A 14,147-nucleotide genomic window follows, 5' to 3' on the forward strand; every position below is an offset into this window, starting at 1 on the left:
ATTGCATATATGTTTGTACGCACCGTCAGGATTGGCTATTTTTTAATTTTGTTGTACTCGTTGCAATGACAATAAATGAATATTATTATTATTATTATTTATCTCTCTCTCCCAACCCCATTCTCCTGCCATCTCCTCATAATATCTGACACCTGCGATCATCAATAATCTGTCTATCTCTGCCTTAAATATCCACTGATTGTTCCCATTCTCAACAGACTGGCCTGGGTTCACTTTGGTCCATTTCACATTAAAGAGCCTTTACCGTAAGGCAGAACTCGACACTTGGAAGCGTCCTTATTTTCCCATCACAGGCTGGTTAGCACTGCAATACTCTATGGTTCTCCAGTTTAGTTTATTGACAATAAACTAAACTAGAGCACCATAGAGTATCACAGTGTGGAAACCTGCCCACTTCCACCAACATGTCCCATCTATAGTTCCACTTGCCTGCATTTGTAAATTTCCCCGGTGCAGGACGAATAAAGGAATATATTATGATATTTGGCCCGTATCCCTCTAAACCTGTCCTGTCCATGTACCGGTATCGTCTTCAACTTTATTTATGGAGCATCGAAACGTACAGCGCAGGATAATTGGCCAACAATATTTGTGCCAAACATGATGCCTAGCTGAACTGATCTCATCTGCCTCCAAGTGATTAATAGTGCCCCGCAAATCTGTCTGACAATAGACAATAGGAGCAGGAGTAGGCCATTCGGCCCTTCGAGCCAGCACCGCCATTCAATGTAATCATGGCTGATCATTCTCAATCAGTACCCCGTTCCTGCTTTCTCCCCATACTCCCTGACTCCGCTATCCTTAAGAGCTCTATCTAGCTCTCTCTTGAATGTATTCAGAGAATTGGCCTCCACTGCCCTCTGAGGCAGAGAATTCCACAGATTCACAACTCTCTGACTATAAAAGTTTTTCCTCATCTTTGTTCTAAATGGCCTACCCCTTATTCTTAAACTGTGGCCCCTGCTTCTGGACTTCCCCAACATCGGGAACAATCTTCCCGCATCTAGCCTCTCCTACCCCTTAAGAATTTTATATGTTTCTATAAGATCCCCCCTCAGTCTTCTAAATTCCAGCGAGTATAAGCCGAGTCTATCCAGTCTTTCTTCATATGAAAGTTCTGCCATCCCAGGGATCAATCTGGTGAACCTTCTCTGTACTCCCTCTAAGGCTAGAATGTCTTTCCTCAGATTAGGAGACCAAAACTGTACACAATACTCCAGGTGCGGTCTCACTAAGGCCCTGTACAACTGCAGCAGAACCTCCCTGCTCCTATACTCAAATCCTCTTGCTATGAATGCTAACATACCATTCGCTTTCTTCACTGCCTGCTGCACCTGCACGCTTGCTTTCAATGACTGGTGCACCATGACACCCAGGTCACGTTGCATCTCCCCTTTTCCTAATTGGCCACCATTCAGGTAATACTCTTCTTTCCTGTTCTTGCCGCCAAAGTGGATAACCTCACATTTATCCACATTATATTGCATCTGCCATGCATTTGCCCACTCGCCTAATCTATCCAAGTCACTCTGCAGCCTCCTAGCATCCTCCTCGCAGCTAACACTGCCACCCAGCTTCGTGTCATCCGCAAACTTAGAGATGTTGCATTCAATTCCCTCGTCCAAATCATTAATATATATTGTAAGTAACTGGGGTCCCAGCACTGAGCCTTGCGGTACCCCACTTGTCACTGCCTGCCATTCCGAAAAGGACCCGTTTATTCCTACCCCTTGCTTCCTGTCCGCCAACCTATTCTCTATCCACCTCAACACTGAACCCCCAATTCCGTGTGCTTTAAGTTTGTACACCAATCTCCTATGTGGGACCTTGTCGAAGGCCTTCTGAAAGTCCAGATATAACACATCGACTGGTTCTCCCTTATCCACTCTACTAGTTACATCCTCGAAAAATTCTATAAGATTCGTCAGACATGATTTGCCTTTCATAAATCCATGCTGACTTTGTCTGATGATTTCACCACTTTCCAAATGTGATGCTATCACATCTTTAATAACTGACTTGCATTTTCCCCACTACCGATGTTAGGCTAACTGGTCTATAATTCCCCGTTTTCTCTCTCCCTCCCTTTTTAAAAAGTGGGGTTACATTAGGGTTACTTCCATGTACCGGTATCGTCTTCAACTTTCTTTATGGAGCATCGAAACGTACAGCACAGGATAATTGGCCCACAATATTTGTGCCAAACATGATGCCTAGCTGAACTGATCTCATCTGCCTCCAAGTGATTAATAGCCCCGCACGGGCGGCACGGTAGCGCAGCGGTAGAGTTGCTGCTTTACAGCGAATGCAGCGCCGGAGACTCAGGTTCGATCCTGACTACGGGTGCTGCACTGTAAGGAGTTTGTACATTCTCCCCGTGACCTGCGTGGGTTTTCTCCGAGATCTTCGGTTTCCTCCCACACTCCAAAGACGTACAGGTATGTAGGTTAATTGGCTGGGTAAAATGTAAAAATTGTCCCTAGTGGGTGTAGGATAGTGTTAATGTATGGGGATCGCTGGGCGGCACGGACTTGGAGGGCCGAAAAAGGCCTGTTTCCGGCTGTATATATATGATATGATATGATATGATATGATAAATCTGTCTGAAAGCTTTTTAAACGCCTCTATCATTACCTGCTCCCACCACCACCCCCTGGCAATGCCATCCAATCCCTCACCACCCTCTGTGTAAAAAACATGCCGCGCACATCTCCATTTTAATTTTCTCTCAATGCCCTCTGGTGTTGGCCATTTCCACCCTGGGAGAATGGTCGTAGGTTATAAGTGATAGGAGCAGAATTCGGCCATTCCGCCCAACATTTCCACTCCGCCATTCAATCATGGCCGATCCATCTCTCCCTCCTATCCCCATTCTCCTGCCTTCTCCCCATTACCCCTGACACCCGTGCTAATCAAGAATCAATCTGCCCCCGCTTTAAAAATATCCATTGAATTTTCCTCCACAGCCTTCTGTGGCAAACAATTCCACAGAACTTCACGGAAAGGTTCTGACTGTCTATCTTCTCTGTGCCTCTCATAGTTTTCACAGAACTTAAGAACTTTGCAGCACAAAACAGTGATCTATTACTTCAGTTTCCCGCTCACCTCACTTTCTTCACTTTCATATCATTCTGGTGAACTGCACCACAATTTTGAGGAATAACATCTTATCTTATTATTAGATTGTTCCAAGTCTTGGCACTCAATACTGCAATTTCAGATAACCAGTTGAAAATCACATCAATCCAATTCCCTTTTAGCCTGCATGTTGAAACGTATTCTCTTTCACATTCTTGACACTCCACTTTGATTCTTTTGCTATTTACCGACACTGAGGAGTAATGCACAGCAGCCAATAAATCTACCAACAGGTCCATGGGATATGGGAGAAAAGATGAAAAACAAGCAATACCTCCATTTTACTTTAGCTTAGTTTCGAGACAGAGCGCGGAAACAGGCCCATCGGCCCACCGAGTCCGCGCCGACCGACCAGCGATCACCCCGTACACCAACGCCATTCTACGCACAGTCGTGGGACAGTTTGCAATTTTACCACAGCCAATTAATCTACAAATCTGTACGTCTTTGGAGTGTGTAAGGAAACCGGAGCAGCTGAGGAAATCCCACGCGGTCAAGGGGAGAAGGTACAAACACCCGTGGTCAGGATTGAACCCGAGTCTCTGGCGCCGCAAGGCAACAACTCTACCGCCGCGCTGCCCCTCATCACATTCAGGTTCTCTTGGTTCCCATCCCCTCACTGACAGTCCACTTTGTTCACTTGTCCGCAACTGAAAGCACATTTGATTTGTAACTGTTCCCTGCTCATCGTCTAGAAATGTCAACTGTTTCTTCCTCTGCAGTTGCAGCCCATCCTCCTGAATATTCACGACATTTTTTGTCTCTATTGCTTTTAAACACAACTAGACCAAGTGGACCCGTTGGGCCCAAACCTCCCATGCATTGGTGCAGCACCCTCCCCCCCTCTCCCCCTCCCCCTCCCCATCGCCCCCCCTCCCTCCCACCCTCTCCCTCCTCCCTCCCCCTTCCCTCCTCCCCCTCCCCTCCCCCTTTCCCTCCTCTCCCCCTCCCCTCCCCCATCCCTCCCCTTCCCTCCTCCCCCTTTCCCTCCCCCCCACTCCATCCCCCTCAACCCCCCTAATCCTCCCTCCTCCATCCTCCATCCCTCCCCTCCTTTAGTTCTTACTCGACCAAGTGCACCCATTGGCCCAAACTTCTCCTGCATTGGTACAGCACCCTCTCCTCCCCCCCCCTCCACTCTCCCCCACTACCCCTCCCCTCGTTTCCCCCCCTCGCCCCCTCCCTCTCTTCCTCCCCTCCCCCCTCCCCTCACCCCCTCTCTCCACCCCCCTCCACCCCTCTCCCCCTTCCCCTCCACTCCATTCCCCTTCAACCCCCTTTTCCACCACCACCCCCTCCTCCCTCCCTAGGATATTGATTTAAACTTTAAAATGTGAATAACTTTAAAAATATAACACCGATTTCAGTGAAACTTCTTCCATTAGCACCAAAGGAACGACGTTGCGTAAGTTGGGCCTAAAATTGCCGCGCTGTCGTGTACCGTTTTGGCTGTGGTTCAGGAACAAACAAACGAACAAACGAGAGTTTTAGTACATAGACGATGATTTCTAACTCCACTATCCTTTCTGACAGCAAATTCCAGACCTTGAACACTCAGGGTGAAATAATCTTCCTCACCTCTCCTCTAATCCGTCTACCAATTGACTCTAATGCATCTCAGTCTGAAGATAGGTCCCGACCCGAAACGTTACCTATTCATTTCCTCCAGAGAAACCGACCTATTGAGTTCACTTACGTGCTTGGTGCTTAGAGATGCAGAGCAGAAACACAAGCCCTTCGGCCCACCGAGTCCACGCCGACCATTGATCCCCCACACACTGACACGATCCTAAATACACGAGGGACAATTTTACCAAGCCAATTAACCTACCAACTTGTACTTCTTTGGGGTGTGGGAGGAAACCGGAACAGCTGAGGAAAACCCACGCCAGTTAAGGAGTCCCATACAGACGACACCCGTAGTCAGGATTGAACCAGGGTCTCTGGCGCTGTAAGGCAGCAACTCTACCGCTGCGCCACTGTGCCGTCCCCGTCCCCCCCTCCCCCCCCGCCATCCCGAGTTACTCCAGCACTTTGTGTTTTGCTCAAGATTCCAGCATCTGCAGTTCTTTCTGTCTCCAAATCTATCTTTTGGACTTAGAATGCCATGGGAAGTAGGATCATTTCCAAGTGCTTTGTATGGGTCTCCCTGATAATTTTATACCTTTCAATCGATTCTCCACCCACCCACCCGCCCGCCCGATTTATTTCCATCAAACGCACATTCCAGGCCTTGTCGATCCATCTCCATAAAATTCTTCAACGCTGGCAGCAGACTCATAAATCTCATTTGCACCTTATCTGATGTAACCATGTCCTTACTGCATTGTGCAGATCAGGTCTGTGTGGCGATAACAGAGTCTCTCATCTTTGTTTTAGCTTTGGGTCAGAAAACCCAAGCCTCACCCACTAACTGTTTTTCTATCGTTTTGTTGATGTCCGAAGAAAGAGAATGAATGAATGGATGGGTGAATGGACGACTGAATGGATGGATGAACGAATGAACAAATGAATGAATGAATACTTTTGGGAAAGTTGGGCCGAAGGGCCTGCTTCCACACTGTATCACTCTGTGACTCTATAAACTAATCTCATCTGCCTGCACGTGATTCATATCGCTCCATTCATTCTAGGGAATCTAAAAGCCTCTAAAAAGCCACTGTCAGGTGGATGATCACTGGATGAGGAGAGGATGATTCCACTAGTGGGAGAGTTTGGAACTAGAGATCATCGCCTCTGGAATTAAAGGACGTTCTTTTGGGAAGGAGATGAGGAGGAATTTCTTTAGTCAGAGGGAGGTGAATCTGTGGAATTCTTTGCCAGAGAAGGCCGTGGAGGCCAAGTCGGTGGATATTTTTAAGGCAGAGATAGATAGATTCTTGGTTAGTACGGGTGTCAGAGGTTATGGGGAGAAGGCAGGAGAATGGGGTTAGGAGGGAGAGATGGATCAGCCATGATTGAATGGCGAGGTAGACTTGATGGGCCGAATGGACCAATTCGACTCCTATCTATTCCCGGAATGGCAGGACTGTCGTATGTTGAAAGGCTGGAACGACTAGGCTTGTAAACACTGGAATTTAGAAGGATGAGAGGGGATCTTATCGAAACATATAAGATTATTAAGGGGTTGGACACGCTAGAGGCAGGAAACATGTTCCTGATGTTGGGGGAGTCCAGAACCAGGGGCCACAGTTTAAGAATAAGGGGTAGGCCATTTAGAATGGAGACGAGGAAAAACTTTTTCAGTCAGAGAGTTGTGAATCTGTGGAATTCTCTGCCTCAGAAGGCAGTGGGGGCCAATTCTCTGGATGCTTTCAAGAGAGAGCTAGATAGAGCTCTAAAAGATAGCAGTCAGGGGAGAACGCAGGAACGCGGTACTGATTGTGAATGATCAGCCATGATCACATTGAATGGCGGTGCTGGCTCGAAGGGCCGAATGGCCTCCTCCTGCACCTATTGTCTATTGTCTATTGCCTATCACTTATTGACCGTATGATAATATCTGAATGAATGAATGATACTCTATAGACACAGTGAAATGCTTTGTTTTGTAAGGTAGGCAAAGCGTCGCCACATAAAGGGCACCGACATGGTTACAAAATATCCTCCTTTGTTCCCCCCCCCCCCCCCCGTTTGGCAGCGGTCCCCCTTTGCAGGGTCCACCTTTGTTTTTCTCCCCCCCCCCCCCTCCGTTTGGCAGCGGTCCTCCTTTGCAGGCTCCTCCTTTGTTATTCTCCCCCCCCCGTTTGGCAGCGGTCCCCCTTTGCAGGGTCCACCTTTGTTCTTCTCCCCCCCCCTCTGTTTGGCAGCGGTCCTCCTTTGCAGGCTCCTCCTTTGTTCTTCTCCCCCCCCCTCTTCCTCACTCAGTGGAGTCAGGCAACGGAGCAAACCACGAGAGCAAACAGCGATCCTAAGGCCATTTTACTTGAGCATAAACAGCCTGCTGTGTCTGCCTATTTAACGACACTCAACACTCCCCATAAAAACGACATTGTGTGGAGCACTTGGGCGCAATTCAACACCATGAGGGATGGTATTAATGTTAAGTGTTTACTTTGAAACTGATGTTTAATCCACATTTCAGCTGCAACCTCACCGGGGGTCGTATGCAAAAATGCATAATTGCAAAGCCGATGAAGACTATCCCAGCACGGACTTGTCCCCAGGACACTGCACACATAAATATCCAATCATTAAAAAGAGCTGTCGAAAGATACATCACTACACTGAGCTCAACAGGAGAAAAACACAAGGTCATAAATCTATTGTGCCCAACTTCAATCTAACAGCTGTGGAAAGCATGCACGCCACTGACAAATTAACTTTCACTGAAGTCGTGGCCACATGGGGTGGTGAGGGGGTTTGTGGAATCCCCTTTATTCAGGCTGGCAGGGGGAACTCGGGAAACAAAGTGAATCATCTACGCTCCTCGTGCTGACCGCAATACAAGTATCCGGATAGGACTCTTGAAACTTCCCGTCCCACAACTCTCCCCTCATCTCCAGCCTTTCTTTCCAACAATCCGCCTCTCAAATAACCCCCTCGCCGATGTTTACCTATTATTGGCCGTGCTCTGTCCTGCTTCTCTTTCAAATGGAGCCTTACAGTCTTATAGCGTGGACACAGGCCCTTCGGCCCAACTTGTCCACACTAGCCAACATGTCCCCTCCACAATAGGTCCCACCTGCCCACGTTTGGCCCATATCCCTCCAAACCTGTCCTATCCATGTACCTGGCTGATTGATTCTTAAACGTTGGGATAGTCCCAGCCTCAATTACCTCCTCTGGCAGCTTGTTCCATACACCCATCACCCTTTGTGTCAATAAGTTACCCCTCAGATTCCCAATGTTCCCAATGTTGGGGGAGTCCAGAACAAGGGGCCACAGTTTAAGGATAAGGGGTAGGCCATTTAGAACTGAGATGAGGAAAAACTTTTTCAGTCAGAGAGTTGTGAATCTGTGGAATTCTCTGCCTCAGAAGGCAGTGGAGGCCAATTCACTGAATGCATTCAAGAGAGAGCTAGATAGAGCTCTTAAGGAGAGCGGAGTCAGGGGGTATGGGGAGAAGGCAGGAACGGGGTACTGATTGAGAATGATCAGCCATGATCACATTGAATGGCGGTGCTGGCTCATAGGGCCGAATGGCCTCCTCCTGCTCCTATTGTCTATTGTCTATTGTCATTAAATCTTTTCCCCTTCACCTTAAACCTATGTCCGCTGGTCCTCGATTCCCCTACTCTGGGCAAGAGACACTGTGTATCTACCCAATCTATTCCTCTCATGATTTTATACATCTATATAAGATCACCCCTCATCATCCTGCGCTCCAAGGGATAAAGACCCAGCCCGGTCACCGCTAAACATGTAATGCATTTCACGCATTACGTTCTCCCCGTGACCTGCATGGATTTTCTCCAAGATCTTCGGTTTCCTCTCACACTCCAAAGATGCAGAGGTGAGAAGGTTAATCGGCTTGGACTAAAATGTCAAATTGTCCCGGGTGGGTGTTGGATAGTGTTAATATGCGGCAACCACTGGTTGGTGCGGACACGGTGGGCCGAAGGCCCTGTTTTATTCTCGCGCTGTATCGCTAAACTAAACTAAACTAAAACAAATGGGTGGCAAGGTAGCGCAGCGGTAGAGTTGCTGCCTTACAGCGAATGCAGCGCCAGAGACCCGGGTTCGATCCTGACTACGGGTGCTGTCTGCACGGAGTTTGCACGTTCTCCCCGTGACCTGCGTGGGTTTTCTCTGAGATCTTCAGTTTCCTCCCACACTCCAAAGACGTACAGGTTTGTAGGTGAATTGGCTTGGTAAATGTTAAAAAAAATTGTCCCTAGTGGGTGTAGGATAGTGTTAGTGTGCGAGGATCGCTGGTCGGCGCGGACCAGGTGGGCCGAAAGGGCCTGTTTCCGCGCTGTATCTCTAAGCTAAACTGAAATGGAAGCTTTGAGCAATATTTCTTTGCCTGTACATGTTTAGACCGTAATGATGTACCCTTATTGTTTTGATGTGTTTATGCTTTATTCTTAATTGTTAACTGTATGTTTGTGTTGCCATTTGTGAGCGGAGCACCAAGGCACATTCCTTGTATATGCACATACTTGGCCAATAAACTTATTAATTCATTCATTCATTCATTCCTTCATTCATTCATTCATTCATTCATTCATTCATTCATTCATTCATTCATTCATTCATTCATTCATTCCTTCCTTCATTCATTCATTCATTCATTCATTCATTCATACACATTGGAGGTGATAACATGTAGTAAACTCTTCAGTCGAACTTAAAGAGAAACACAATTACCTGTCCTGGATGCCACACAGGTCTATGTACAGGTCGGTGAAGTTCCCCTGAAGACCCTGTTGCACTAAAATGAGATCCACCGCTTGGTTGTCTATCAGGATGAGTCGCATGCAGCCTTCAAACGCACCAAAGGGATTTGAACAATCAGTGGCAGCAATTTGTTCGGGGCAACCTGCAGAACAGAAACACATGAGATGATAGGAAGTCAGCAAACGACAGAAGTCATGTGTCGGAAGGAACTGCAGACGCTAGTTTAAACCGAAGATAGACACAAAATGCTGGAGTAACTCAGCGGGACAGGCGGCATCTCTGGAGAGAAGGAATGGGTGACGTTTCGGGTCGAGACCCTTCTTCAGCAGAAGCCAATTGTCCTCCATGCTTCTGTTCCCCTTCAACAGATGATTGGTGGCTATAGATGTGTAGGAAAGAAAACTGCAGATGCTGGTTTAAATCGAAGGTAGACACAAAATGCTGGAGTAACTCAGCGGGTCAGGCAGCATCTCTGGAGAGAAGGAATGGGTGACGTTTCGGGTCGAGACCTGGCTCTTCAGACAGAGTAGGTGGTTATAGATGGAAAGTTCCAGTCTTCAAGATAGTGATGAGTTAATTTTTTAGACCTTCACGGTACAGTTTGGTTAATTGTCACGTGTACCGAGGTACAGTGAAAAGCTTTTGTTGCGCGCTATCTAGTCAGCGGAAAGACAATACATCCTGTTCATTAGTATTGGTGTCTGAGCTTATGGGGAGAAGGCAGGAGAATGGGGTTAGGAGGGAGATATAGATTAGCCATGATTGAAGAATGTTGGAGTAGACTTGATGGGCCGAATGGCCTAATTCTGCTCCGACCACTCAGAGGTGCTGCCTGTCCCGCTGAATAACTCCAGCATCTTCTGGCCAATCTAAAAGTAGCTGGAGGTAACATCAGAGCAGAATTAACAAGGAGCTCTACTCAAAATAGCTTGGTTTCTGAAACTTGCCACTGCCTTTTAGTTGAATCTGACGGTGCTTTTGTGATACAGCACATTGCAAAGCACTTAATTGTCATGCCATTTTACTTTATGGTGTTAAAGATATTACTTGACTGCTGTATGGTTATTTCATTCAGCAGATTAGTACAAGTTGTTCAGAGATTTATGCCACCAGCTCGTCTGCTGATTACAGTTGAAAATATATTGAACTTATGAGAGCATTAAATATTTATCAGGTACACACTGCACTAGACTACTGAAAGAGGAGAATAATTTGATGCTCGGCACACTGCAATCATCATTGAACAATAGAACTGTATTGAATCACGTCAAATAAATTACCTCAGGTTTCAGAGGCAAGATTTTTTAATGGCAGAGTTTCTGCCTTTGCTGCCTTGCAGCGCCAGAGACCCGGGTTCCATCCTGACTACGGGTGTCACGAAATGCTGGAGTAACTCAGCTGGTCAGGAAGCATCTAGGAGAGAGGGAATGGGTGACGTTTCGGGTCGAGACCCTTCTTCAGACTGATGTCAGGGGGGGGGGGGGGCGGGACAAAGAAAGGATATAGGTGGAGACAGGGAGACAGTGGGAGAACTGGGAAGGGGGAGGGGAAGAGAGGGACAGAGGAACGATCTAGAGTTGAAGTCAATGTTTATACCGCTGGGGTGCAAGCTGCCCAAGCGAAATATGAGGTGCTGTTCCTCCAATTTCCGGTGGGCCTCACTATGGCACTGGAGGAGGCCCATGACGGGAAGGTCAGACTGGGAGTGGGAGGGGGAGTTGAAGTGCTCAGCCACCGGGAGATCAGGTCGGTTAAGGCGGACTGAGCGAAGGTGTTGAGCGAAACGATCGCCGAGGCTGCGTTTGGTCTCGCCGATGTAAAGAAGTTGACATCTGGAGAAGCGGAGACTACGGGTGCTGTCTGTATGGAGTTCATACCGTTCTCCCCATGACCTGCGTGGGTTTTCTCCGGGATCTTCGGTTTCCCCGCACACTCCAAAGACAAGCAGGTTTGTAGGCTAATTGACTTGGTATCATTGTAAATTGTCCCAAGTGTGTGTGTGTTGGACAGTTTCTTCCCAGCTGTTGTCAGGCAACTGAATCATCCTACCACAACTAGAGAGCAGTTGTGAACTACTACCTACCTCATTGGTGACCCTCGGACTCTCGTTGATCGGACTTTGCTGGCTTTACCTTGCACCAAACTTTATTCCCTTATCATGTATCTATAGTAAATGGCTCGATTGTAATCGTGTATTGTCTTTCCGCATGCAACAATATGCGCAGAGTCTCTTGCCCAGCGTGGGGGAATCGAAGACCAGAGAACATAGGTTCAGGGTGAAGAGGAAAAGATTTAATAGGAATCTGAGGGGTAACGTTTTCACACAAAGGGCGGTGGGTGTATGCCAGAAGAGGTAGCTGAGGCTGGGACTATCCCATCATTTAAGAAACAGTTAGACAGGTACATGGATAGGACAGGTTTGGAGGGATAGATAATAGACAATAGACAATAGACAATAGGTGCAGGAGTAGGCCATTCAGCCCTTCGAGCCAGCACCGCCATTCAATGTGATCATGGCTGATCATTCTCAATCAGTACCCCGTTCCTGCCTTCTCCCCATACCCCTTGACTCTGCTATCCTTAAGAGCTCTATCTGCCTTCTCCACTGCCTTCTGAGGCAGAGAATTCCACAGATTTACAACTCTGACTGAAAAAGTTTTTCCTCATCTCCGTTCTAAAACTCCTTATTCTTAAACTGTGGCCCCTGGTTCTGGACTCCCCCAACATTGGGAACATGTTTCCTGCATCTAACGTGTCCAACCCCTTAATAATCTTATATGTTTCGATAAGATCCCCTCTCATCCTTCTAAATTCCAGTGTATACAAGCCTATTCACTCCAGTCTTTCAACATACGACAGTCCCGCCATTCCGGGAATCAACCTACGCTGCACGCCCTCAATAGCATGAATATCCTTCCTCAAATTTGGAGACCAAAACTGCACACAGTACTCCAGGTGCGGTCTCACTAGGGCCCTGTACAACTGCAGAAGGACCTCTTTGCTCCTATACTCAACTCCTCTTGTTATGAAGGCCGACATTCCATTGGCTTTCTTCTCTGCCTGCTGTACCTGCATGCTTCCTTTCAGTGACTGATGCACTCGGACTCCCAGGACCAAGCTCAGGCAAGTGGGACGATTGTTGGCCGGTGTGGGCAAGCTAGGCCGAAGGGCCTGTTTCCGCTCTGTGTCGCTCTAAAAGCTTTTCACTGTCCCTCAGTACACGTGACGATAAACTAAGCTGAACTAAGCTGAAAAGGATAGTTGTGGGTGTGCGGGGATCGCTGGTCGACGCGGACTGGGTGGGCCGAAGGGCCTGTTTCTGGGCTGCAGCTTGAAAATCAAAACAAAAACTAAAGACGAGAATATTTCCGACAGCAGAACGTGCTGGAAAAATAAATGAATTGAAAATGAGCGCAGCAGACAATAGATGCAAATGTGCACTCACCTCCAAAATAATAGCTGCACCCAGAATAAATCTGCATCTGAATGGTCGAATGAAAGGTTGAAGTAGCGTTATTGTCCAGTATGATGCTAACACGATTTCTTCTGGCATTCAAGTTGATCGAGTGCCACAGACCGTCATTCAGGTTGACACCTGGAGAAATGAGATATCCAATTGTCATGGGATCAACACAATTCTTCCACGAGGCCACAGATTTATGTGTGCCAGGCCGCCCCCTGGTTTATTAGCCCCCCCCCCCCCCCCCCCGGTCGATAAACACTTTAACTCCCCGTCCCATTCCCACACTGACCCTTTCTGTCCTGGGCCTCCTACGCTGTCAGAGAGAGGACCAGCACAAATTGGAGGAACAGCACCCCTCATATTTCTGCCTAGGCAGCTTACACCCCAGCGGTATGAATATTGACTTCTCTAACCCAGAAACCAGGGGCTTGTTCCATACACACCCTTTGTGTGAAAAAGTTACCCATTAACCACCTTAAATGTGTGTCCTCAGGTCCTCAATTCCCCTACTCTAGGCCAGAGACTCTGTGCATCTAATCAATCTATTCCTCTCATGCATTTGCTGCAAGGTAAAGCCAGTGAAGTCTGTTCAAAGGTAGTCCAAGGGTCACCAATGAGGTAGATCGTAGTTCAGCACAGTTTAAGAATAAAGGGTAGGCCATTTAGAACGGAGATGAGGGAAAACATTTTCACTCAGAGAGTTGTAAATCTGTGGAATTCTCTGCCTCAGAAGGCAGCGGAGGCCGATTCGCTGGATGCTTTCAAGAGAGAGTTAGATGGAGCTTTTAATGATAGCGGAGTCAGGGGGTAAGGGGAGAGGGCAGGAACGGGGTACTGATTGTAAATGATCAGCCATGATCACATTGAATGGCAGTGCTGGCTCGAAGGGCTGAATGGCCTCCTCCTGCACCTATTGTCTATTGTTTATTGTCTATTGTCTATTGTCTTCAAGTAACCCTTGCTTTCCCTCCCGCTACATCCCTCCCCCTTCCCAGTTCTCCGATCAGTCTTACTGTCTCCGACTACATATTATCTCTGTTTGCTTTCAACAGAGATTAAAAAAAACACAGCTAGCTCCCAGCCAACAATGATCTATTCCACTTACTTGAGATTCACACCCCCCTTTGTCTCGTTTTCACACCTGACAATTCCTTATCCCTGTGTCTCCCTCTCCCCTGACTCA

At 47.6% G+C, this 14,147-nt stretch overlaps 1 protein-coding gene across 1 annotated transcript in view; it reads right to left on the bottom strand.

Moving 5' to 3' along the window:
• Positions 1 to 14,147, bottom strand: part of LOC144595736 (contactin-associated protein-like 5) — a 970,382-nt gene that overhangs the window by 393,053 nt on the left and 563,182 nt on the right. Inside the window, 2 exon segments of the mRNA XM_078403311.1 lie at positions 9,472 to 9,643; positions 12,947 to 13,096. Of these exon segments, the coding sequence (XP_078259437.1) occupies positions 9,472 to 9,643; positions 12,947 to 13,096 (322 nt within the window).

Source organism: Rhinoraja longicauda, chromosome 8 (assembly GCF_053455715.1).
Source record: "Rhinoraja longicauda isolate Sanriku21f chromosome 8, sRhiLon1.1, whole genome shotgun sequence".
NCBI lineage: Eukaryota > Metazoa > Chordata > Chondrichthyes > Rajiformes > Arhynchobatidae > Rhinoraja > Rhinoraja longicauda.